General features: G+C 46.3%; 1 protein-coding gene across 1 annotated transcript in view; it reads right to left on the reverse strand.

The window, feature by feature from the left end:
- Positions 1 to 24784: 24784 nt before the first annotated feature.
- IPO9 (importin 9) overlaps positions 24785 to 27843 on the reverse strand; it is a 514800-nt gene continuing 511741 nt past the window's right edge. Inside the window, exon 25 of the mRNA XM_078644100.1 lies at positions 24785 to 26521. Within this exon, the coding sequence (XP_078500226.1) occupies positions 26411 to 26521 (111 nt within the window). The 3' untranslated portion in view covers positions 24785 to 26410. The remainder of the gene's footprint in view (positions 26522 to 27843) is intronic.

Raw genomic sequence — 27843 nt, forward strand, 5'->3', positions numbered from 1 at the left:
TCTCTTCTCTTCAAAAAACAACTGGCTCCCATCCAGTCTTGGATATCTGACCTCAATACCCTCAATTATTCGCTCTCCTTCTCAAATTCAGGGAAATCACCTGATATCACCATTAACAAAAACCTAACTCTTAACGACCACATAAAAACTCAGCTAAAGGAGCTGTTTTCACTTTGTCAACTCAAGAAAATTAAACCCTTCATTCCAGCTGACGACTTCAAATGGGTTGTCCAATCACTAGACCTCTCAAAAATTGACTATGTTAACGCTATCCTCACAGCAACCCTTAAAGTACACCTAGCCCCCCTCAGATCTGTGCTCAACCAAGCGGCCAGGCTAATCACTGACTGTAAACATTTTGACCACATCTCCCCAGCCCTAAAAGACCTTAATTGGTTACCCGTTGAAGGTCGATCCTCCTGCAAGACAGCATGCATTCCGTACAAAGCTCTCCACGAAAAAACCCCGTTGTACCTCACTAACAAACTCGAAAAAGTGGCCCGCTTTGGACCGATGACAAGCACTAGAGCACTCCTCCTCCTCACCCCCTCTGTTAAAAAAGAAAACCACACAATCACCCTCCTTCTCCAGAAACGCCCCGTCCATCTGGAATGATCTCCCCAAGGATCTGCGATGTAACCCTTCCTACCTCAGTTTTAAAAAAGACCTCAAACATCACCTTCACAACAAGTATTGGGGTCCATAACCGCGCCATTGACCCTACACTCTGCTTCCCCCGTGCTGGCTTTCCTTTACTTTCACTCCTTTCTCTCGCCTCTCCCCTCCCTCTTTTTCTATATTTCACCTTGTTTACTCTCTCCCTACCCCCTTCTTTCCCCTCTCCTCCATCTCCTACCCTTACCCAGCTCATTCTAAAACCTCTCTGTCTATTCCACCTCCTCTTCCTCTATTTGGTTCTCGCCCCGCCCGTTTGGCCCCGCCACACACACACTAGGGTATGCAATGTCTTCCCGCCCTTTCCCCCACTGTGATGGACAGCTCACTCGAGGGACCTCGGCTCCTATCGGCGCGGTGGCAAAGTTACAAACACACGTGGTCACTGGACACAACTCTTTTGCCTTTACGCAGCTGCAGTGTAGGAAAAGCACTATACATTTACCCAACGAGGTAGCACTTACTGATTAGCAAGTAGAAAGTGCTCCAGTACTATTTGTGCAAATCCGCGAGTTCGCGAATTTTTTCACGAACTTGTGGATTTTTTTGTGATTTTACAAGATTTTGCGGACCGCAAATCTGCAAAATTCGCCCATACTTACAAATCTACACTTGATTTTCGTTATTTATGAACAAAGAGCCCTTCCTTCCTCTCATTCTGGCACTTGACCCATGCATTTAGTTTTCTTACACAATCATTCCCAAAGTATCATTCCACAAATTAAGGGATTTCTTTCATAGCAAACCTGGTCCCCCTTCCACGTGTCACAGCATGTCACAAATCTCTGACATGCACTGGCTTGACTAAAAAGGCCACAAATCTCACAGACACTGCTAGGGGTGATTTACAAAAGGGCATCTTTCATTTGGGTAAAATAGAAAAGAATATAAAAATAGATTTTCCCCAGCTGGGGTTTGAACCCTTGTCAAAAAGCACTCATAGCCCCTGTGAACTACCACTGTACCACCTGTTCTGCATAGACTTTCTCAGTCCAAAGCCATTGTGTCTTGAAAAAAGGGTGCGGTCCCTCTTCTGTTTCCATGCTGTTTTTCTTCTTACATGCCACAAATCTACACTTGATTTTCGTTATTTATAAACAAAGAGCCCTTCCTTCCTCCCATTCTGGCACTTGGTCAATGCATTGAGTTTTCTTACACAACCATTCCCAAAGTCTCATTCAACAAATTAAGGGATTTCTTTCATAGCCAACCTGGCCCCCCTTCCACATGCCATAGCATGTCACAAATGTCTGAAATGCACTGGCTTGACTAAAAAGGCCACAAATCTCACAGACAGTGGTAAGGGTGATTTACAAAAGGGCATCTTTCATTTGGGTAAAATAGAAAAAATGGAAAATAAAATAAAAATCGAATTTCCCCAGAGGGGTGTTGCTTGGCGCCGATGGAGTGAACAGGACAGCGGTCAAGCTCCTGTCAGCCAGCCGCCATCGAATGCCAACCTGACCCCCTGAACGGGACAGCTTCTGCAGCGCGCCCTCAAAATCATACAGAGGGTGAGGTGTGTGTTGGAGACGGAGAAAACCGTCCCAAAGACCTAAAACGGGGGAATAACAAAATCTGACCATAGCCGGGAGGTGAGCCTAGATGGCAGCGCCCATGACGATGTTGCGGAGCAGAGAGGAAAACCCAGCCGACAGCACTGACCAAGCAGTAGTGTACAGAGACCTAGAGTGTCCCCTCCTGTCCTGCTTCAAGCCCTGGAACAGGGCCTGGAGACTCCCCAGGGCCACACCAGAGGAGCGGAGTGGTGGTGGACGCAGAACTGCTAGGGATCCCACGTGGTAGGCCTGAGCACAGAGCTTGATAATCACTGGGCAAAGCGAGCAGGGCAAATCCTGGGGAACGTGGAGCTGGTCCCCAGGAGGTGAGCGGACTGCAGCGGTATGGATGCGACCAGCAGTGGCAGCGGCTAACAGCCGGGACAGAGGCAGAGGAGGCCCTCTCCTTCAGTGCGACAGAGCGAGTACGGCCCTCGAGGCCATGCCCCAAGCAAGGTGTCCATCGGGCCTCATTAAAAGGTACAAGGGTATGAGTGGCTTTATCTGCCTAGGTTGTAGAACCTCAGTGTCAACCTTCGTTTCCATCTCCATGGTGGGTAGTTGGAGGTCAAGGATGCTGCTATCCGCATCACCACAGTCAAAGAGGCACTTTCCTCTGTGACAGGCCCAGGGTGTAAGACCAAGACAGCATCTGAAGTGTACAGACCACTGGTATCTTTTAGTTCCTTGTAACAGCTACAGTCTGCATAATGAGGTACTAGGTCGCCATTATCATATTGGTTGTTGTCTGAATCTGTCCCAGAACGGTTGCAGAGAGTACAAACCCTCCCCTGAGACAAAGGTAATGTGTCAGAGGCTGGCGAGACTCCAGTTGGAGGCTCACCTGGTTCTTTGGGGACTAAAGGCATGTCGGAGAGAGCCATTAGGGTGCCAAAGAGACAGCATGGCAATGCAAAAGCCCTCTATCTGCTGCGGTGTCACCAACAACCCTGGAAATTTGGGTTGCCTTACGACAAGTCAGCCTCGGCTCTGAGAAGCACGTTTACGCCCTTGTGCCTTCTCATGATCTGGAGATTGGTGTGAAGGGGCTGAGTCCCACTTGGACTTGTTCTTTTTTGACTTACCTGAGAACTTCGACCATGATAAAAATCTGCGATAGGAACATATTCAGGAACAGGATCTTCATTTCAACCAGTCATGGTGTGGCGTCTTGGTATTTGGCGACATAAAGCTTCTCCTTATGGACGTGTTCTGACCTCAAGCATCAAAAGGCACACCTGATGGCAATCTGTCACAGACATTTGCTTGCAACAATCCCTAAAAGGCTTAAACCCTGTAGTTTTAGTGAATGACATTTTCCTTGCACATTGGTATTGACCTGATCCATTTGGAGTGAATGGTCAAGATCAGAGACAAGGGGTAGCCCCCGATCTGCTTCTGGTGATGTGGAAAAAAGGGAACTAACATGAGCGTGAATGGGTGGCACTTATATGTGGCTCGCACGTTACTTCCAGAGCAGACAAAGACAACACAAAGCCACAAGATACCATGTGTTGGCACACAGGGTTATAGCTGAATAGTTTCCGGATCTAGTCTGATATCTGGGGAATATACAAAAAGATGAGTAATCTGTAGTTAGAAGTATCCATCAGCAGCTTCCCAATAGTGCTGAGATCCCACTCCACTCTCTTGCTGACATACTACATCGCAGTTGTATAGTAAGTCAACATCTGGACAGATCCCATAAAAAAGGAGCGAGAAAGGCCTTCAACACCAGCCGAATCACCCTCAGTTTGAGCATGAGGATGGGGAAGATCTGTTCATCTGGATAACAGAGGCCACTAATCTTGAGCTCCTCCATAAAAGTCCTCCAATCCAATTAGGGGCATCCATCACCACTGTGGTAAAAAGACATCCTTTGTGAAAGGATTCTCCACCACCAACTACCATATCAGATCCACCAGTGTTTCAAGTCACAATGGCATCCATTAGATTTCCACTGTGCTGGAACCACTCTGCCTTTGGAGCCCTCATTTGCCAGGGTGTATACATGACGAGGAGGATGCAGGAAGACAGCAGATGTAGGAGCATCTGGACTGGAATCCACGCTCCCTCCTGAAACATCGAAATCCTAACCTGAATGTTTCAGACCTTGTGGGGAGGAGGGAATTCTTGATGCTAGGCCATGTCCCAAACCTCCTTTGAAAAGGAGTCACTGAGAGGGCTGTAGGGGAGATGAAGAGAAAATGTCCACCTCAAATGAAATGCGCTCTTCAAGGTTCCTAGCCACAGAGACTGGACGGCACAAGATTGTTGTCAATGAGAACTGGCCTTCTGGCAAACTTTCACCTGAAGGGTGCCCCACAGAGCAAATGTTTCTCTAACCACAACTGACTGAAGTCAGGCTGTTGGTCGCTGTTTGGAGATGACAACATAATCTGTGGGAAACCAGCTTTGAGCAGCCACTCGCTAGGTACAGAAACTCTGGGACTCAAGACCTTCTCAGGGATGCCCCTACCACAGCCATTACCTTTGTAAAGAAGAAGTGCTGATGTCAGCCCAAATAGGACTGCAAACTGATAGTTGGTGAACTGTGAGACTGGAGGATAGGTATGTGATATCAAGCGTGCTGCAAGCCACGGGATACCATCTAGTCTCCTGCTTCGAGCACCAATGGAACCTAAGCCAGGGGCCACATCTTAAACTTCTGCTTGCGGAGGCAGAAATTCAAGATCCTGAGATCTAGGATTAAACAAAGACACCATCCTTCTTGGGAACAAGGAAGCACTAAAAACAGCACCCTGATAAGATTCATGGTCTGCACCAACTCCACTACCCATTTTTGCAGCAGGACTACAATCTGCTTCGCAAGTATGTATAGATGATATTCTGCCCAAAGTGAATGCGGGGAGGAATCTGGTGAGGAGCATGGTAGAAGGATAGGGCATTTCCCCCTTTTCTCCAATTTGAAGGACCTGCTAGTCCAAAGGTATAACCTTCTAGGCCTGCAGAAATACACCTCACAAGCTACAACACGGGCAAACTAGACCTGCTTTCCTGGTAGTGTGGGGGAGGAAGAGGTAGCAGCTGTTTGTTTGGTATTGTAACCTCTAGACTAGCACCTGAACAGTGGGTTATGAGGCTGCTACTGAGGTTGTGTGGTCCAGTGCTGCTGAAAGTTAAAACCTGTGGACAAGCCACAAACATTTATTGGCAGTAAACCTTTTGAGAAGATTGAATACAAAGTGAACAGGCCATTGATCTGCTCACTTTAAATCTCTCAAAAGCAGTCTGCATTGTCGTCAAACAACTTGACTGCATCAAAGGAAAGATCCATCAAGGTCACCTGGCCATCATTCCAATTCCAATTCATTATGTCTTTATTTCGAAGTAAAATTCATAAAAGACAACATACAATACATAAAAACATATAAAAAACTACAGTGAACATATCCCCAAATACCTAAAAGAAAGTTACAAACATACGACATGTAATTCGTATCATGGCAATTAATTTAAAAAGTGTTCAATTTCTTGGTAAGGATCAGCCACGCCCAACCCAGAAATTTAGCCACACAGATCACAGAAATCTCAGATCTAATACTACGAAATTTCTGTAGGGCTTCCAGGTATCCCCTACAATCCAAAATTCTACACAATGGTTTCAGCCATTTGAATCGAGGGGCTCTGTATGCTGGGCAAGCAAAAAACATATGGCCAATGCTTTCTACCTGGTCTGGACACCAAAAACATTTGTTACTTACATTCTTCGCCCACTTTGTAGTAAAAGAATTAATGGGTAAAGAACCTACACGAAACTGGTGATAGAGTTTACGATCCAGGGTTTTACATATCAAGTCCCAATAGGGCTCGAGGGAAGGAGTCACCTTATGAGTTAAAAAAAAACCCCGTTAGGTTCTTATCCGAAGAATGGGTGACCAGGATAGATTTTTTCGAGGCCCAAAAAAGATCCTTGAAAGCTTTTTTAGGGGGGAAACTGGATTGCCCAGGGTTAATCCACAGCTCAGGGAGGCCCATTGTGTACAATATGTGTTTGACTTCCCTGAGCCAGGGCATGCTGTGAGCACCCCACAATGATTTAACCTCATCCAGTTCACGGGCGAATAGGCTGAGCTCTGGAGTCGTCCAAAGCCGACGCCAGAGTGCCACTAATCGAAACTGTGCCATCTCGTCTAGGGGTCTGCAACCTAGGTCTAATAGCAGTGGTTTGGTGGGAGAGGATTGTGGAAGCCCTACCAAGTTCCGCAGGAACCTATTCTGAGCAGTGGCCAAAACTGACAAATCCTTGTAACCCCAGATGTCAGCTCCGTAAAGGGTTGCTGCATTGACCTTGGCTTCATAGATTTTTAATGCTGGAGTGATGCGTTTAGTCAAGGATTTTTTCTGTTCTTGCAATAAACAACCCGTGAGACGGACAAATTTGAGATTTAGTGCCTCCAACTGGGGATTCCAACTAAGTTGGTAATCAAGTGTCACACCCAAATACGTCATGACCTTGACCTGTTCGATTGGGGCACCATTCAAACTAACTGAGCTTTTAATTGGGGTTTTCTTGCTAAAAACCATAAATTTGGTTTTGTCTACGTTGATTTGCAAGTCATTATTCTTACAGAACTCTGCAAACCTGTTCAAGGCTGACTGTAACCCGCTCCGGGTTTTAGAAAGGAGCAGGGTGTCGTCGGCAAAGATTAGCATCGGATATTTTGATCCGCCCAGGGATGGTGCATCAGTCTGTGTTTTGTTAAAAAATTGGACTACCTGGTTTATAAAAAGGAGAAACAGGGTGGGAGCCAACACGCAGCCCTGGCGCACCCCCCGTTGGACTGGGAAGCTGTTGGTCACCTGACCCTGTTTCCCCCACCTTACTCGGGCGAAATTATCCTCATGCAATCGCATGACTAATTCCAGGAGTTCGACAGGAAAGCCCATATGTCTAAGAGCTTCCCATAGTTTCACCCTTGGAACTAAGTCGAAAGCCGACTTAAGGTCAACGAATGCGGCATAGATGACCCCTCCACCCAGGAAGACCACCTTCCAGTAGAGCATGGTGAGCCGGAACACCTGGTCTATGGTGCTAGTGCCCAATCTAAACCCTGCCTGCATGGGAGAGAGTATGTTGTTCTGTTCAATCCACCCCTGGATTCTTGCTAGGGCCATTCTTGCTACTATTTTTTGAAGTGAATCGATCAGGCTTATGGGGCGATAGTTGTTTGGCAATGATCGATCCCCTTTTTTATATATTGGCAATATCTCAGCCCCTTTCCAGGATTGAGGAATCCTTGCCCCTGCTGCGATAGTATTTGCCAATAGGGTGATATATGGGACCCATAAATCAAGATTTAGTTTAAAGAGGTCCGCTGGGATAGCATCTAGACCCGGGGCTTTACCTGACTGGACAGAACCTAGGGCATGCAACGTGTCTGAGGCGGAAAAAGTGAGTTGGTCCCCAGGGTTTATGGATAGTGCCCCCACTACAGACTCGGTTACCAGTTCTCGCTCGGCGCTCATGTCTTTAAATTGGGCTGAAAAGAATTAAACCCAATCCAGAGCAGAGACATGGTTGACCGGTGTTTGGGAATCAGGATCCCTACCCCACCTAACAGTCTCCCAAAATTTCACTTGATCAGATGACTTGCACGCCATAAGAAGATCTGACCAATAGGAATCATCCCAATCCCTCTTAGCTGTCCAGAGGGCCTGTTTGTAAGACTGCCTAGCTTTCCTGATGTCATGAGAGATCCTAGATTTAACAGCTACTATTAATTTACTGTGGGCCTCCCTGCAGCTCTTGTTATACCATCTTTTGTGCGCCTTAACTGTCTTATTTTTTGATGGGCTTGGTGAGGAGACTTTTAAGATCCATAAAACACTTCTCATGGAGATTGATAATTAAGGAATCGACCCCACCAGAGGGGGATAAAGCTGTCATCCTGCCCCTTGTGTCTAAAACCAACTCCTCTATTTCACGAGTGAGCTCTGGGTCAACTATGACCCTGGACCATTTAACTCGTCTTCTGTTGTCACACAATACTGTGTCGGACATTAGGCAAGTTGTTTCCAGTTGACAATCACCCAGTCCAGGTGCCCTAAGACCCAAAGAGAGAGGGTTGTGGTCACTCTCTGGCCTGGGCTCTACCACCATATCTATTACGCGTGACCAAAGTTCTACATTGACCAATATGTAGTCAATGCGACTTACACTGGTCCCATTATCAAAAGTTGGTTTCCCGAGACTATCAGACGGTGTGCGGCCGTTCACTGCCCGAAGCCCCCACTCCAGGCAGAATCCCAGCCAGTGGAGGGCCGCCTCTGTGCCCCTTACGCCCTTGCTTATGGTTAGTGGGGGAATATTCCAGGCAGTATCTTCATCAATTCCCACATCTTCAGCCAAACTAAGGATGGGTTCGTAAGAACAGTTCAGGTCACCTGCTACTAAGACAAAATGATCACCACTGTGCTTCTTCAGAAGACTATCTAGATCGTTCAAGACCGGTTGCTTCCTACCACCCTGACAGCCTCGGGCGTAAATATTAATTAGGAGAATGTCCTTGCTGTTATCCCTTCCAAGGCTAATACAAAGGAGGTCGGCATTCTCAACCAAGATTTCCTTAGCTCGGAAGCCCAGGGTGTTTCTGATCCACACCACAAGTCCTCCGGATGCCCTACCCCTAAGGCCCTGTACGGCGGGTTTGTAATAGTTCAGGTAGCCTACTCTAAATAAAGGGACAGTTGCCCAGGTTTCCTGAAAAACGACGATATCGTATGTATCGATAAAATCGACCCAATCGTCGCCATCCAGGCGACCCCTTAGCCCTGCAATATTCCAAGAAGCCACCCTAATTGTTCCTACTGGGCTACTAAATGGGGTAGTCTGCGATAAGCCCAAGTCGCCTGCCCTGATCTCAGAGGAGACGGTGACATGACCATGGACTGGACTAGGTCCTTCGAGGAAAGTTGAACAATCCATGCGGACTACTGGGACGGTTGTGGGGGCAGACACCTGAAGGGGATTAGATTCCATGGAGTACATTGAGGCGTCAATCCCCCCCCAGTCAATCGACCTCATCCAAACAACCGAACATATTGGAAGTAGGAGCCCCTACCCACCAGTTGTTTTGACCTTGCCAACCATCCCTTCGTCCTTTCCGTCTGATGTTTTGGACTGTTGACCAAGTCCCCTCTATCTCAACTTTCTGCCGTGGAGGGTAGAAAAATGTAAGGGGTCTGACGACAATAGATGAATCGTCTTCACGAGAGACCCATGAACAAAGATGCTGAGCTGTATGGGGGTCTGCAAAGGACACTACTATGCAGTCACCCGCAATAGACTTGCGTGTGGGGCCTACCCAAGGTATTCTACGTGCCATTAGTACCCTGCTTCTAAGGTGGTTAGGAAGCTGTCTATTGGCGTTGAGCCAGTAAATGACCTTGTTTTTTAGCGACCAATGGTTCTCTTGGATTTGAGGATCCAGGACAGGCACGCCAGCTAACACGATAGCCTAGGGTCCAGCTTCTGGTGGCAAATCAATGAAACCCCCACGGAAATTTGGACGACTGGATTGCTGTGGAAATGTACTCGTGGTTGCTGGCTGGTTAGGCTGGTGTGGAACAGCTTGTATCTTCGGTTTAGATGGTGCTATGCTTTGGGGGTGACGGGTGGATGGGGCTGAGGTTCTTGGGATATTAGCAGTGGGGTTACAGACTTTTGTACGAGGTTTAGGTATGGGTTTGGGTTTTGGATGGGGCATGGCCGGAGTTTCTAACACCGGAACCTGAGAGGGACAATCATTACCCTGGGAAAACTTGGCTTCCATTTGTTTTAGACCAGGCTAGCCAAGGTAACTATAGTCTTGTCCATTTCTAGTAAGCTATTTTCGATACGGGAAAGTCTCAGTTCCAGGGGAGTCAGAAGCTGTTTAAAAGTAGCCCAAACGGTTTTAAGAAATTCCTCGTCACCCCCCCTGTCCTTCCCTGGCTCACTCAACCTACCCTCAGTCGGCCTCTCATCGATATTAACAAGAAGGGCCCCCATTGTTGGATCTAACACAGCGCTAGGTAGACCAGAATCATTTTCCTCTCCCAGTGAGCAAATATTAACTTTTGAGGACTCTTTATCAGCCCCAGGTACAATCAGCGGTCGTCGACTATTAAAAAATTGGGACCTCGCAATTTTGGCCTTTTTGCGTGCATAGGCGGATCTGGCAAGACATTTCCTTTTGTGGGTGTCGACTTTTTTAGTGTTAGCAGCTTGTTTGGACAATTCAGGATTACTCGAAAAGCCTATACCAGCCCCGGGGACATATGGTGCACACACCTCAGTGAGCTTAAGCGGTGACGGTGATGAAATAGGAAGAGGCTCAGGTAAAGGTGTAATTGGGACATAATGGATGTCCGCCTGTGTTAACAATGATCGTGGGCCAGATGTACGCTCCGGGGTTAAGGCAGAGGCTATTTTCCCTAGGGATGATTTTTTGGAGGACGCTAAATTTAGGGAAAGCCTTCGTGCTGCTTCTAATTCCAAGGATACCCTGTGTTGCATTTTGCTGATTTCCACATCAATGGCCAAATTGGTCTTGGTGAGGAAATCGTCTAGGGTCCCATTGGGCTTATTCACCCCCTTAGCAGTTTTACTGCGACTACCCCGTGTGCACATAACGGATACAAGAGATTATCAAAATATCGGGGGTGGAATATGGCAGTAACGAGGCAAGGGGGGTGGCCCAGGCCAGGCCTCTCAGACCTCGAACGGCCTCAAACGGCCCGCTCTTAGCCCGGTCTTCGCCCGAGCTGCGTCCCGCGCGCGTCCCGCTGCGCGAGACGATTAGGCTGTTTAAATCCTCCTGAGCGGGAGGGGCGGGGCCGCTGCGGGAAGAGGCTTCAGGTGTTGGAAGTGCCTCGCAGTCCCGCAGCGATGTGGGCGGTGAGGGCGGTTCCTGGTCCAAACGGTGGCAGCTCGATGTCAAGAGCCGCGTCCCAGGGAAAAGGGCTCAATGACGCGGTGTGTCCTTGTCAGCAGCAGAGACAGAAGAGATAACGCCCAGACAGGTCAGTCCACGATTCCAACTGAGTAGCACCCGCGCAGCGGGTGCTGCGAAAGTTTATGCAAAAGCACCGGGCGGGGCCGCTGCGGGAAGAGGCTTCAGGTGTTGGAAGTGCCTCGCAGTCCCGCAGCGGTGTGGGCGGTGAGGGCGGTTCCTGGTCCAAACGGTGGCAGCTCGATGTCAAGAGCCGCGTCCCAGGGAAAAGGGCCCTATGACGCGGTGTGTCCCCGTCAGCAGCAGAGACAGAAGAGATAACGCCCAGACAGGTCAGCCCACGATTCCAACTGAGTAGCACCCGCACAGCGGGTGCTGCGAAAGTTTATGCAAAAGCACCGGGCGGGGAGCGGGGCCGCTGCGGGAAGAGGCTTCAGGTGTTGGAAGTGCCTCGCAGTCCCGCAGCGGTGTGGGCGGTGAGGGCGGTTCCTGGTCCAAACGGTGGCAGCTCGATGTCAAGAGCCGCGTCCCAGGGAAAAGGGCTCAATGACGCGGTGTGTCCTTGTCAGCAGCAGAGACAGAAGAGATAACGCCCAGACAGGTCAGCCCACGATTCCAACGGAGTGGCCATCATTCAAGAACTTTGATTAACTCAACCAGGCATGCCAACTTAGGACAATTGACGCCCCCATAGCTCTTACGCCAGTCTCTGCTGTGGCAAGACCCTCTTTAATACCATGTCTGGATGCAACTTCCCAGTCCTGGACAACGTTGGCAAAATACTCCTAGAAGTAATCTCGTAGGTAGCCAATGTCATATGGGCCATATCCCACAAGGTGCGCTTACATCTGCCTAGAAGGTACGTGTCATTGAGCAACCTGAAGTCTAAATTACCTGCTGAAAACACCTTTATACCTACAGCCTCTAGCTTCTTCAATTTTTTATATTCTTTGGGCAGAATGAGGCCTGCACCACCAAGCTCTGAAGATGGATGGACGGAAAGGAATGTATGGGGCAGGTCTGTACCTTCTTCATCTCATTTACCACCAGGACAGAAGTAGATTTTTCCAAGGCTGCCGTCACTGGTTTGAAAAGAGCATCTTTAAAAGGCCATATTGTTTAAGAAGACTGCATAAAAGGCTGGGAAAGCTCCATCAGAAGATTAGCTTAGCTGTACACTGGGGGTAACAAGTGCTCTAGTAATTAAGCCACCTCAGGGAGAGGCCATGAAGGGAACTTCGTCTTTGTCTCTGGCAATGTGTCCATCTCACTCACATTCGTCAGAGAAAATGCTCAGCAGTGTCAGTAGACAGAAGAGGCAGTAAGTTAGATGTCTGTCTGCTATCATCAGCCTTGCTGCTGCAGGGGCAGCCAGATCCTAGACCATGCGCTTAGAGGCCAGAGGTTCCAGGTACTACAACCTCCTCTCCGAATCATGAGCCACTAGGATGACTTGGGCCTGGCCGTTCATGATCTTTTTTCGCACTCTGAGCAGGGGTGGAAAGGCATATAGGAGCCTTGATCCCCAATGAAGACGGAATGCTTCTCAGAGGAAGACCTGCCTGGGAGCTCCAACGTGCAAAAGCTTTGAAACTGCACGTTGTCTGTAATAGAAAATAGATCGAGCTAGGGTTCTCCCAAGAGCTTGAAGATGCCTTGTGCCACCTCGAGGTGTAATTGCCATTCGAGATCCGCTAGGCAATGTTGACTGAGTTAGTCTGCACTGGTGTTTAAATATCCAGCCAGGTGCTAGATGATCAAGGATGTGCCACTTCCAGAGAAGTAGAGCCTCCTGGCACAAGACCCACACCATCCTGTCAGTTGAATTACCACATGCAGTTGTGTTGTCTATGAGAACCTGTACCCCATGCCCATTATGGCGCGAGGAACACCTTCCCTGCTTGCTCAATCACTTGCAACTCCAACAAAATGTGGGGGAAAGTCTCAAACTGAGACAAGAGTGCGCTGATCACTACCTCCCCAACATGGCCTCTCTAACCCAGGAACGATGCATCTGTCCCAACTGTTAATTCTGGGTAAAGTAGGGTTAGGGAGAGGGATCGGCCGCTGCCCAACTGTGGTCGAGCTGAAACCAACACAAGTCTTTAAGAGTCTCCTTCAGCACCTGGATGAAATCTAGGTCTCCTTTGTCCTGAGCACACGGAGGCATTCATTTCCCATGGCACAGGCTGCTTGTACCACCTTCTGTAGGTCTCAAGCAGGATGCCAAGTTGACAGAAGCCTGAGAGCTGCATTCACTGAGACCCAGCCCAAGGGTTGAATCATAAGGATCATAGCCGAATGTTCTGGAGTTGATGAGGGAAGGCTTGGAAAAGCAGTGTCCAGGTTGCAGAGGCTGGTGTAAAGGAGTCAGGAGTGACTTTGCATGTTGATGGAAAAGTCCAATTTTATCAATGAGGTCATCAAGTCAGCCGACATTTGGAGGTGGATTATAACTGCTTGAGGAGTCCGCCTTTAGTAGCCAGTTGAGATTTTTTGGAAGACTGGCACTCCCAAACTCTGTAGATGGGCTGCAACCATCATCACCTTTGTGAACTCCTGAGGTGCACTTATAAGGCCGAAGGAGGACACAGTGGGTGAACTGAAAGAGCTATTGGCATACCAGCAATCACAGGCAGCGTCTGAGGAATTGCAGAAATAGGCATCCTGTAGGTCGAATGCCACCATCCATTTTCTTGGATCCAGGGCAGGCAGAATTTGGACAAGGGTGAGCACCTTGAACTAATCGTCCTGACAAAGTTTAGGAGAAGCAAATTGAGGATGGGGTGATAGCAGGAAATAACAGGAGTAACAACCAGTTCCAGTATCTGATGCCGAAATCCTCTCTAGTGCTCCCTTGGACATGAGAGCTTGAACTTCTTCGCAGAGTAGGGACAGGTGGTCCTCTTGGTGGTTTCCCGGTGCAGGTAGCATATCTGGTGGATGGGTAGTGAATAACCATGTTGCACAATCTGGAGCATTCATTGGTTGGATGAGAAACCCCTCCACCTGGGGAGGTAGAACATGACATGCTTCCACCAGGCGATCGTGAGCTGCAGAGGGCTGTCTAGAGCAGTTTTGCTGCAGAAGGGGGGAGCTGATGTTTTGGTAGAACATTGCTCCTGGGGGCCTGAATGCCGTCACCCTCATCCTCTGCCTTTACCTCTAAAGGTTTGGGAGGCCGTTGCTTTTAAGGTGCATATTGGTGCTTACACTGGTGATATGCCCCAGCCATAGCCTCAAAATGGGTGGGGTTGTAGTGGGGTCTGCCGGACAGGTGGAGCTAGGTCGAGACAGCGAGCTGTGGCTTTGCTCTCTCTAGATCTTTTCAGGGTTAAGCCCGCCTTCGCTCAAACCAACCTAGAGCTGTCGAAGGGCATGTGCGACTGTTGGACATTCCACAAGAAGACCATGAAGCGAATCCAGGCATGGCACCATAGCACCTTGCTAGTCTTGAGTACCTTAACCAGGCAGTCAGTGATGTCCAAGCCTGAATAAATAGAATATTTTTCAGCGTCCTGGTCATCTGTGATTATGTTTTGCAAGGTGGGCTGGATATCCTCTGGGACAGCTGGCAATATGTCCACCATTATGTCCTATAAAGCATGCAAATATGTGCCCAGGAGGCAAGACAATGGTTAGGCTGGTAGAGGAGACCCCACATCTGGCGAAGGTGTTTATTCGCTGTTACTCACGGTCAGAAGGAGTCGTAGGAAAGGCACTGGGGTCCAGACAACTAGAGGATCTTTGCACCACTAAACTCTTTGAGGTGGAATGCCGAAGCAAGAAATCGGGATCCTTGTGGGTGGGTTTATGTTGTCTTGTCCTCCTTTTAATAGATAAGTGTTAAGATTCCAGCTTAGTTCAGGTACCCACTAGCCCATTAGTGAAAGTCTCATTGAAAGGTAACAGATTCTTGGTAGGCTTGTCCTGGGTTGATGACGTCGGTGAAAACTGTAGTTCTCACCTCTGTTGTGGGAAGGGTGAGGTATCCTACCTTTGCTGCACTCCTAGTTGCTGTTGCAAAGGAAGTGGACTTCTCAGTTGCCATGGCTATGTTTGGGGAAGAAAGGTCAATGTTTGTGGAGGTGTCTAGGCCACTGGCTTCCTACAGGTCATCAAATAAGTTCCCATCACCATAAGGGTCAGAATAGGGATGGTCATCATCAACATCATGGTGAGGAACATATGTTTTGGATCCTCAAGGTCCAATTAGACTACCGGCAAGCACGGGTGCCGTGAGTAATTGCCAGTAGCTGAGATTAATTCAACAAGTCCATCCATTATGTTGCTGCAGTTGACGCCCTAACGTGCAAAGGGTATGCCCAGACATGGGTCCCATGCTCACTGTGCCATAGGACTCAAGCTAGACCTTAATGACGAACCTAAAGTAGGGTAAAACTGGTCCGTGGTTGCTTATGGTCCCTCCTAGAAGGGGCTTGCTTGGAAGTTTGGGCTGGACTGTTCCCATTAGGAGTATATGGCAGGGTCTTTGTCTAGAGTGACATAGTGGGCGACCAAAGATGGACTGAAGAGCAGCCCCGTAGGGGTAAATCAAGCATTCAATCTATCACCTTGTTGCATTCCTCATCTTCAGGTAAGAAGTGGGGAAGATGGGCCTCTGAGAACAGGTCACCTTTATCACACACTGACTTGACAGATTTAGAAGCATAGAACCGATGACAGTAGTCAATAAAGATACAATTAATTTCATTATGTGTATAGTTAACCACTCTGTCATTAGTGCAGTCACTCTGGATCTGTAACTTCAGAGTTTTATTAATTTGGGCTAGTAGTTTAAATATTTTACCTCCTTCTACATGTATCCTTCCTGTGAGCTCGCTAGAAGTCATAACCCTAAATGTTTCCGTTACAAGTTTTTTTTTTTACTGACAATAGTTATTTATGCAATTCATCTCAAATTATCATTTTCTCCAGTTCTCTCATTGTGTCCTTTAGTGCTTCCAACTTCCTATGTAGGACAGGCCAGGCCCCATATATTATTGTTATACACATTCCTTTCATCACCACCTTAAATGCTTGACATATTGTCCTGGTATCATTCACAGCCCATTAATGGTCTTTAAAGTAATATACTATAAAATGACAGCATCCAAGAGAGTGATTGGCTGCAAATTCCAGGGTGGCACTCACGCTTCAGTAAAACGGAGCGATATATAAAATATTATTTTGCATAAATATTCAAGACCAGCAGTTACCCTTACCATGCAAAGTGAAAAGAACATGTACAACGTAGAGCAGAGGTTTGCAGGGGCGAAAAGTATGAATATATGGTCGCCTGGGTGCGCTTCACTCCAGGAGGGTCTCACAAATGTCATTTTTGCAGACTCCGACCTTGAATGCTGGTCTTGTGCACAGGGCCCCAGAAGAGGACATGATCTGTCTTTTGCAGGCAGTGTCAGCAATACAGTTAAAGTCTCCCCACATATCAGGTGAGCTGGTCTCTCTACTGGAAATCTGGGGCAGGACTTACGCAGAAACTGTGCAGGGGCGATACTGGGAGCACAGAGACCTTCCAAGACCACTGGTCTACCACCGTAGTCTACCATGCAGTCAATGAACAGGAATGGAACTCGGCCAAATCCATACAAGCACCTCGCCCCCCCCCCCACCCTGGAAAGGCTGAATAGTTTTTGTGATATACATGTCCCCTACAACATCTATGGATTATCCAGCCCTCATCCCCAGAAATGTAGTATTAGACAGAATTTAGGGGGTAACAGGGCCACTCTGGACCAATGGAGTCGAACAGTATATATGACTGACTTGTCATGTATTCCAGCCTACAGGACCCTGCAGGCAGGTATTAGTCCCAGGCTGATCCTCATGTGGGTTGGAGATTGGATGGCATTGGGGCTCGGCAGACACAAGTCTTCTGAATTGCAGGGCAGGAGTGGCCTCTTGGCAGCTTCGCCTTTTAGGCAGTTGCAGCCTCCGGGACAATGTAGCAGCTCCTCAGAGGTGGTGCCTTTTATAGAAGTAGTAGGCCTTCGAGGCAGTCGTCGGGAATGCAAGCAACACAATCATGATGTGGCAAATGTCTTCAACAGCTCACGACAGTAACTGAAGCTGGGACCCCTCATACGTCTGAGTGATTACCTGCTTCATTCCCAGGCAGTCAGGTCCTTCCCACTGGGCTTTAGCTCCTTAACAGTGTCTCCTTCTGCAAGGTCATACTCTCACCCTCTAGGCAGGCTTTTAAGAGCTTAGGCACAACATCAGCTTATCAATCAAGATGCAGACTTCAGGTGATAACCCTCGCCTCGGGAAACTGGCTGCCATGCAGCACTCGCCCCAGTGATATATAAGTCCTTCAAATACTCTGTCTGGTCAAGAAGAACATGGAGTTGGAACAAAGTGGGGTGGTTTAGATCCCACTTTTATACTCATTTTCTAGACAAGGGACGTGGAGGAACGGGGTTGGGTTGGTTTTATTTCAGAAATCATTTTCTGGCTGCTGCTCAGATGCATGGTTTGTGCAAGGTGGTGGTACTCTCAGTGAATAGCAATGCTGCTAGCTCTAAGCAGCAGTATACCAAACAAGGGCACAAGAGAGTTTGAAATCTCTGCACCTGTCTGTCATGAGCCTTCCAGAAGCAGAAATGAAGGCCAGACCCTGCCTAGAAACTTCCTCACCTTGATAAACTGCATTACCATTCCCCACACCCGACAAACGCCAAAACACCACCATTCACCAAATGGCAGTGCTCAGTGAGAAATTTGCTATCAAAGGGCCTGCAGAGATCCTAGTGACTTCAGAGGAGCTTCTTCCCAGAAAGCAGGGACACTCTACACCATGTTTCACATCACCAAACTTTTTTTGTTTTCTCAAAAACAAAAACAAATTCCCTAAGCTGAAATGTTTTTTAAATACAAAATATAAATGACCCCGAAACCCTGGTGGGGTGTCAATTACCCTCCCCCCTTTCCCAAGTTCAAGGCTGCCAGGTTTTCCCTGATTGTCCCAAACCGGGGGGAACCTCCTTCCTAACCCCCCCACCCACCAAAAAAAAGCAAGTCAGACCATTCGCTGTAAATAAGATCCAACTTGAAATGTAGGTGCAGTATTTCCGACAGTGGAGCTACCTCCATCGGAAACAAAAGTGTGCCCAACTCAAAACAGTGCAGGTGGCGGCATAAATCAGGTTCAAAGTCCTTCTAGAAACTCTAAAAGCAGCCCTAAATTCAGGATTGGAGTCCCCACCTTCCACTGTCTGGATAAAACCTATGTATAAACATACACACAGCACTAGATGATGGAACAATGCACAGCATAAGAATCTAGAAGAATGTCATGCTGTGAAAGGTCTATTGGTAGGAATTTCCAGTCACTAAAGAGTTGCATACCCCCTGGGGTTGAGACACCCTCATGTGGCTCTCCTGAATAACTCTCTCGAAAGCACCAAGCTCACATTTTGACACCTGACAGATGCAAGGCTTTGAGATTTGGATTATTGAGTATGTGTATTTGAAAAGCACAATTAATCCCGGAGCGTATCATCGCCGGTCATCACGTTGTTCCTCTAGCGTTAGACCTCTCCACCTTACCAACCCCCTTTATTCAGATTTTAAATTATGGTATTAATGTCTGTTTATATCAGCCTGAAGACTGATTTGACTAATTGTATGGAGGGCTATATGAACCATCCCTAGTAGCTTAATATAATAGAGATTCCTACTGGAAATAAGTATATTGACTGCAAAATTGAGACATGTGGGCTTCGCTAACTTATCACTGAGTTATCTGTCTTGATAGTTGGTGAATTCTTGAAGGAAGTGGAGTCCCTTCAAAAGATTCTCCACTATGGCAGATACTATGAGGTTGACTAGGCCAAGGTCTTATCCTTCAAGTTACCAAAATCGAATGCCACTTATTATGTAAACACTACTGCAACGGTCTCACATTTTGCCAGCCAATCAGTACAGAGACGATTCAGAATACTATGGAATCTTGCGCCGTCTGAAGATATAGTGCCTCTTCAACAAATCTCAGTCTAAGACAGTAAGCAGTTGTTAGCATATCTCTTCTTCAGAGACTCTTCTATCTATGCTGTCTTTTTGTTACTGTCCCTCATGTGACTCTTCCCTTTCTGATCGCATACAGATTCCATGCATCTTCCTGTATTCTTTGGTGCTCTCATAGTCCACAAGAGATCTGCTGGACATATGACAAGAGTAAAACAACAGTTGATGGACAGAATGCAGAACAATGTCATACATTCACCCCAGTACAGAGATCTGGGCCTAAATCCATCGGTTTTTTGCACTCCACAACACCCCAGTTCAGACATGACCATATGCAAATCAGCCTTGACCCTGTGCCTCATGGGAACAGTCCAGCCCGAACTGCCAAGCCATAAGTTGGCAGGGGATGCTCAGACGTGAGTTCCTTGCTCACTTTGCCACTGGATTCAAGCAAGCCGGGCTGAAGACGGCTGTAATGCCAGAAACCGGTCCTCGGAAGCTTGTTTCCGGTCCAGGGAAGGCATGGCTTGGCAGTTCGGGCTGGACTGTTCCCATGAGGCACAGGGTCAGACTGATTTGCATATGGCCATGTCTGAACTGGGGTGGCAGAGTGGGCTAAAGAACGGTGATGGATTAAACCCAGATCTTTTGACTGGGTGTGAGTGTTTGATTGGTTCGGATGCTCCGTCCATCACCACCCCCTTTTGTACCGGACATATGACAAGAGGCACACTCTTCAGAGGACTGTGAATGAGTCACCGGCTATAGACACGGTGTAGGGACCTTTTCTTCCCTTCTTAGTCCCACAGAAGGGGAAACTTCACAAAACGTGAAAGCAATTCTCCAAGGGAAATTGTCAATAGATGCCTGGGCAAATGCTGACTGAGTGACAAAAAGATAGAGAATATACACCAAGTATTGCACAAATCATTCGATTGTTTTTGCAGAAGAGGCATCTGCTCATAGGAGCAAACTAAAGCAAAAAAAAAAAAAAACTTCTGGAGCTGCAAAACTACCTTAAATGGTGCAGTGCCTTAATTTCATCTCTGGAAAGCTGCAATGCAACCTAGCTCAATTTCTTCCTTTTTCAAAACTGTTCAGGAAAATATCATCCCCTTAGTTTCACACTAGGGAGCTACTCTATCGAACTTTTTCTTGGATAAGATCCGCACTTTTCAGGCGGCCTTTTCACACGGTGATAATGAGACCGTGGTATCTGTCCTACCTCTAACTCCCAGGGCTGAACACTGCCTGGATGCGTTTAAGACAGTGGATCTGCAGGACTCTCTCAAAATCATTAGTAGCTTAAAATGTGGCTCACCCTCTGATCCCTGTCCTGCTAGACTGCTTGCCGCAGCAGCAGAAATGATCAACGCAGAGGTGAATAGTATTGTTAATTTATCTCTCCCAACAGCCAGTGTTCCAGCGGCCTGGAAGCAGGCCATGATTTTGCCACTTATCAAAAAAAAAACATCACTTGATCCTCTCAATCCGGGAAACTACAGACCCATTTCCCTCTTGCTGGGGTTGGCTAAAGTGTGTGAGAATGTGGTCAATAACCAACTCACCAAGTTCATTGAGAGGGAGGGTATTCTGCACCCTGCACAATCGGGGTTCCGGGCTGCTCATTGCACGAGTCGGTCCTGGTGGAGGTCGTGGAGGCCATTCGGGAATGTCTGGACGCCGACGGGAGGGCAGCACTGATCCTGCTGGACCTCTCGGCGGCGTTACACGGTCCTACATTCTCCTCTCACGACTCGAGATAGGTGTGTTGGACACTGCCTGGAACTGGCTTAGATCCTTCTTAGGTCAGGCCCAACAGATCTGGATGCCCCCGTGCTCCTCTTCTACACAGTTTGTGACCACGGGAGTTCCCAGGGGTCTTGTCTTAGCCCCCCTTCTGTTTAATATTTATGTTACATGCTTCGTCTACTTGGCAGAGAGCTTGGGAGCCAAGGTGTTGGCCTACGCTGACGATTCCCAGCTGCTATTCACTTGGGACAATAATGAGGAGTCGGTTTCTTCGGTCCATCATGGCCTCATCTATTTTTAAATGGTTAGCAGCTGCGCAGCTAAAGTGCAATGAGAAGTCTGAAATCATCCTCTTTGGAAAATTTTCTCCTAATTTCCAAGAATCTCTTTGGCTGCCTGAGCTCGCAATTCCATCCTCTCTAAGGAAATCTGCTAAGAATCTGGGGGTATGGTTTGATGAGTCTTTCTTTCTCATACCATATTAAGAAGCTGGACAATAATTGTTCTGGTCTCCTCAAAACTCTGATGAAGTTTTTCCCTCTTCTCCCCCCTGGCAGCTAGAGAAACTGTATTTATGTTACATGCTTCGTCTACTTGGCAGAGAGCTTGGGAGCCAAGGTGTTGGCCTACGCTGACGATTCCCAGCTGCTATTCACTTGGGACAATAATGAGGAGTCGGTTTCTTCGGTCCATCATTGCCTCATCTATTTTTAAATGGTTAGCAGCTGCGCAGCTAAAGTGCAATGAGAAGTCTGAAATCATCCTCTTTGGAAAATTTTCTCCTAATTTCCAAGAATCTCTTTGGCTGCCTGAGCTCGCAATTCCATCCTCTCTAAGGAAATCTGCTAAGAATCTGGGGGTATGGTTTGATGAGTCTTTCTTTCTCATACCATATTAAGAAGCTGGACAATAATTGTTCTGGTCTCCTCAAAACTCTGATGAAGTTTTTCCCTCTTCTCCCCCCAGGCAGCTAGAGAAACTGTGACCTGCGCACTAATTTTGTCCCGGTTGGGCTCTAGCCAATGCACTATACATTAGCATTCTGGGTTACCTGCTGAAAAAGCTGCGGGTTGTCCAAAACGCGGCGGCCAGACTAGTTCTGGGTATCTCTACCAGGAGCAGTGTGCAACACCATCTATATTCACTGCATTGGCTCCCAGTCGCGGAACGGGTCAAGTTTAAATCATTGGTTGTGGCTCACAGAGTGCTGCATGGGCTTGGCCCACTATACCTACAAAAACGTTTTTCTTTCTATGTTCCATCTAGACAGCTGCGCTCCACAGCTTTGCGCAGGTTCCTCAATTCAAATACTAGAGGCTTGGAGGTAACTCATTGACAATGAAGGCTACTGCTGCCTGGAATGTCCTGCCCCTTGTCCTACACAATACTCCGGAACTGGTGATATTCAAGAAACATTTGAAAACACATCTCTTGGCTTAAACAGACACTTTCTCCCTTTTGCTGGTATCGCGCCGGGACACTTGTGAGTATCCGTGCGCACTATAAATTAAAATAACAACTTTGCAATACAAATAAAAACACTGAAAATCTTGTCTATAAAGCCTCCTTTAAGTCCATGTAAAGTCTGCCAAATTGGGAGGGATGGATTATCATTCCCACCATAGTCATCTGAGTGGTGGCAAGCTCTGTTCAGTCTCAAAAAGACAGTGGAGCCTCTGAGAGCCCCTCTGCAGTAGTAGTAGCAGCATGGGATCAGACTATGGTTGTATGTGGACAAGATGCACTGGAGTAGATTCAGAGAGCGATCTCATTTGACCAGTTGGATTGCCAAGTCAGTACAGGTGCATGAAGGCGGGATTAAAGCAAGTGTCAGCCAGGGTGGAAGTTTGCAGCACCAGAGATGGCGCTTAACCCTGGACAGATCCAAATTTTTCAGATGACACAAAAGATGGTTCGAGCCACAGAGAAACGGAGATAGCTTGCATGAGCACACAAATACAGTGCTGCGAAGCGCTTGGTTGTAGAGGCAGCGTAGCAATTACACGGAGAAGAAGGTGGCAAGTATTTAATTTGCAGCATTACAGACCTAGTTGTGTCCAGAGCACAGTACATCATTATTCTGAACAGCCCCAGAGGAAGGGAGTGTATCCCAAAATGCATTGGGCAAATGGCTCTTTGATCCAAGGAAAGAGTTGTTATAATTTTGTTCTTTTTACATAAAGATATGCAAATGTAATTATTGTTTAGAAAATACAGGAGTGGTCTCCGTATTTAAATATATTTAAAGCAAATCAAGAATACTAGTAAAAGAAAATAACTGATGAGTTCAAAAGTCCGATTTACACTTCATTTTTTGCAACAAATTCTATATTCTTAAAGCAGTACTCCTCTGGGTCCAGGAAATTAGTTATTCTTTCCACACCCAAATTGATCTCATATGTATGACTGACGGCATATGCACAAGAGAGGCACGCAAAACAGAGGATGGTTCTGCCAGAATGGAAACAGAATGGGTGCCCAGTGGATCCTTGGGGCTCGAAGGTGTGCCAGAAGTGTGCTAAAAATATGCAGCATGGCTTATTTAACGGTCCAACTTGCTACTGCATTGCCAATGGCCAGAGAAACTCAAAGTACATCAGAACCAACTGCATAATTTGCTCCGCAGTCAAAGAATTGGAGTGTGATAGATGGGTACATTTCCATCCTTGTGATTTCTCGTTTGATAGAGAGTGGCAGGATGGGGTCAAATCCTGCTTCCCATTCTTCTGCTTCAATTTACCAGAGAGCTTCGACAAAAAGGTGAACTTCTTGGAAGAGCGGCCTCAGTAGTAGGTGTGCGCCCTGGATCCTGTGCTTGTCGATGTGCAGCTGCGTGGTCCCAGATTACTTTAGGGTGCATGAGGGCACACATCGCACAACTTGTTGTGCCCCAAATCAAGCACCAAAGACACCTCATGTTGGTCCATGATCAACATCTGTTTTCTGCAGTCACAGCATGGTTTGAAGCCTGCTTTTTTAGGAGGGGACATCATTCCCTTGCACACTGTACTTTGTTCTGAGGTTCGCTGAAAACTGATGAGTGGGAGCAGAGCTCCTGATCCACATTCAACAGCAGGGAATGAAAGGAAAGGACGCTGGAGCATAGGGTTGCCACCTAAATGTGGCTCTATTAGGTCACTCCTGAGGCAGAATGAGGCCTATGCAGAGCCGCCCGTGTCACCTAGAATGCGGAAGCACTGCTATGAATTGTTTCCAGATCCAGTCTGGTGCATGGGGAATATTCTAAAGATGAAAAATCTCCAGTTAGAAGTATCTACCAAAAAAATAAAGCACACAGCATTCATTTTATTTATCAAGCAAATCTAAACATGGTGTTCCAGTCCTTCCTTAAAAGAAAAGTAACATTGGGAGATTGATGCTTTTGATGAAGCCAGCCACGGCACCTAGCATAAATTAGATTGTAAACATTTTTCTTACAATTCCAACATGTCTTTCTGGATTCTAATAAACAAATCAAGATCGTATCAATATTACTTGAAGCCAAAGTGCATTGAAGTGGTAAATCGAGTTAATATTCCTATAGTTAAATTCCATTTCATTTATTGATAAAGAAGCGTTCTGGGGAAGTTAAATAAAATGATGAACACAAATCTTAAGGTGGTGCAGATGTCAGAGTATTGAGGGTCTGTGCTCAACGTTCTAGGGAGGTCTGCATCAAGCATTCTATCGAGACCATCGGCCACTGGAAGCATCCATTCTGATCTTTAGTCTAGTTGACCAGAGGAAAAATTATAATAGATTCAAGCTGCATAGCTGGAATATATAAATTAACCCATAATTACATTTTACGGATTAAGGACTATTGAATATGAAACGAAAGAAACTGACAAAAGATGCTTAGTAACAGTTTTTATTTGAACCTCACTCCCATCTGTCTGAAAAAGGGTAACAAAAGGTAAAGAGAAGAGGCATAGGACATCACAATGTACTTGGGATAAATTCATTTGTAATTTCTAGTTATAACACTATAAAATCCCCACAAGCTCATTTGTGGGCTACATCTTAACGCACTGCATTGCTATGTGATCAGGAGAAGCTATTCACTTATGGGAGAATTCATCTAACATTTCATGACAGAACTTCAATCCTGTCGGTAGCAAAACTATGCCCTGCAACACCCAACAATCTCCAACTAGCCATGCTTAGTTCTTATGCAACAATCAAACATTTAGAAGCCCATACATACTCTACCATCAAGTTGCAGCTCTTCCTGAGCAGTGTTCATACTTCCTGGAGGCGTGTATGTGGCTGAAGACGTGAAGGGGAGGTGTGCAAAGAAAGCATATGAAATTCACACATTTAGAAAATTTTGTAACGTTTCTCTCAATTCCATAGTGTAGTATACAAGACTGAAACTAGTTGGACAATGCAGACTCCATGAAAACAAAACTAAGCGCTAATGAAGGTGACCATTAAACAATAAAAGTTTCAAAAAATCACCTTCAAAGGCGAAATCCTTCACCTTCTCATTAGTCACACCTTCCACCGCTAGTTTTGACAGTTGTGGACCTCTAACTCGGAGAGTTAACCTACCAATCAATTCCAGAAAATCTGGTACATGGTGGGATCCAGATGGCACGATTACTGTGCCCAGAAGTTTTGCTCACATTGCTACGTTTTGAATTGATGGAAACCATTGGGATTAGCTATTGCTCAACAAATTTGAGCAAGTGCAAAGTACATATCAAAATGCCTGCCTTTCCACAGATGGCGGTACCTCATTCCTATCGTGTGCAAGATCATTGTTGCAAGGCTGACTGGGGAAAAAGCTAGGAAGAGGCAAGAATTAATTCTATGGATTGTGCCTTCTTTTGTAAACTAACTCCAGGTCACTGAAGTATCATCACCATAAAAGTGTCACTGTCACAGTGAATTTCAATATAAAAAATAAAGTCACACAGTAACCGGATGTGCCATACACACTGCAAAGATGATGGGGCAAGTCTCTCCGTGTACAAAGAATGAACTCAATCATGCTATGTTGCGTACTTCAGTAGAGGAGTACTCTGGGTGAGGCAGCCTTTAATGTTCAAATTCCAAGGAGTGATGGAAGCAAGCATCAGTAGCTTGGATTACTCATTTTTCGGTGCTGATTTTAGCCCCCCCGGAGATTTCTGCTAAGCTGCAGGTAAAGCAGACTTTCAAGTTCACAGTCAAAAGTTTTATGGAACAGGTGAACACCCAGTGTCTTTTTGTATTTCTTGCTCTGTACAGGAAGTTATGTAGTGGAGACCTGGAATGACATGAAAGTATTTCCTTGGTGAAAAGGTCCAACTGTGATTGGAGTCTTCCATCAGCAAAGTCTTCCTTCAAATCAGCTCTGCTAACGTAAGTTGAAGCCTTCACGACTGCAAACGAGCAAGAGAAACATTACCACGTGAAAGGTGTGTGATGAACCTGGCCAATGGAAAAGTGAACGTACTGTCTGGGTTCCATCCAGAATGCGTGCTTTTATCTGTCTTATAAGCCAATAGCCTGTAGCACTCTTCTCTCACTCTCGTTCAGGTGCTCCGAAAAGACAGTAAAGCAAGGCTGCTGAGCTAACTGACATAGGAAGTCAGTCAAATAAGCCTGAGAAGAAAAAGAAAATTGTGAGCTGGCAAACATTCCAAAAACACAACAGGCCAAAAGCTGAAAATGATGTAAACAAGCAAACTATGTCCATGCTAGTTTGGATTCGTGAAGACTCTTATATAGACAATTATTGGTAAAAAAAATAAATCATAAGCAAAATCCACTTATAGTGGCTCATTCATGGATATCTATTGAAAATACTCCCTCAAAACTGGCAAACCCTTTCCACATTCTAGGAAGTTCTAGACTTTAAGCAACATTAGAACATACTTGCAATCTGCTATTTTAATTTTTAAAAATGTATCTAAAACCTCTCAATTTCACCCCAAAGAAACTTAGTTGATTTTTCTAGCACATTTCTTTTTAGAACACGGAAAACATTTCCACTTTGGTCAGTTCATGCAGATTTTACCTGAAAATGCTGCTGCAAAAAAAAAAGGCTGGGGGTAGTACGCTCTGCAGTTAATTTTCATTAAATGATCATAAGACAATAAGAAATCACTAAGTATAAACATTCACCAATACACACAAACAAAATAAATAAATAAATAGACCATAGAAACACTATGGTTGCATTTCAGACTTCACCTCCAACATCCTAATTTACATAGGAGTTTTGTAAGGCACAACAAATCATCAATGCCACTGTAAAGTGCTGGAACAAAAGAGAAACAATACATAATATTGAAACTTCAGAGTCCAGCCAGATTCAATGACCTTATTCTTCTATCACTCCCAGGATGATGAAACAATTAACTAAAAGCCAGCTTAAATAGTTTGATCATAAGGAGTGTCCTTAACTGAATGAAGTGCTTAGGTGGTTTTCAAAGTTTCAGGTCCTCGACCTCCAAAGATCTTCTGCCCATACTGCAGCATCATATCGGGACGTTGACGGATTAAGTGAGCAGAGGAGGATTGCAGGTTGCTTGCTGGGGGTATTGGGGTATTTCTGAAGGTAACTAGGACAGTGTTTTAAATTTGATTCCGATTTCAACTGTAAACCAATGGACAACTTTCAAGGCTGGCTTGATGTTGTCCAATTTCACTAAATGCAGACACAATGGCTGCCTGGTTTTGTTCTCTTCGCAACCAGGTCAGACAGGTTTTTGTGAGAGGCCATCATAGACTGCATCAGAGTAGTCTAGATTGGCCATGGGCACTGCCCAGTTGTATGTTAATACTACTACATCACCCAGGCATGTATAACTTTATTTTTATCATTATTAATTCATCATTCACATCATCAATCCTACCCTGTAACCTTACTTTAACTAATTGCAAGTCATTTACTGTTACTCAAAACTAGTGTATCTAGGATC

This window comes from Lissotriton helveticus, chromosome 5_1 (genome assembly GCF_964261635.1).
Source record: "Lissotriton helveticus chromosome 5_1, aLisHel1.1, whole genome shotgun sequence".
Taxonomy (NCBI): Eukaryota; Metazoa; Chordata; class Amphibia; order Caudata; family Salamandridae; genus Lissotriton; species Lissotriton helveticus.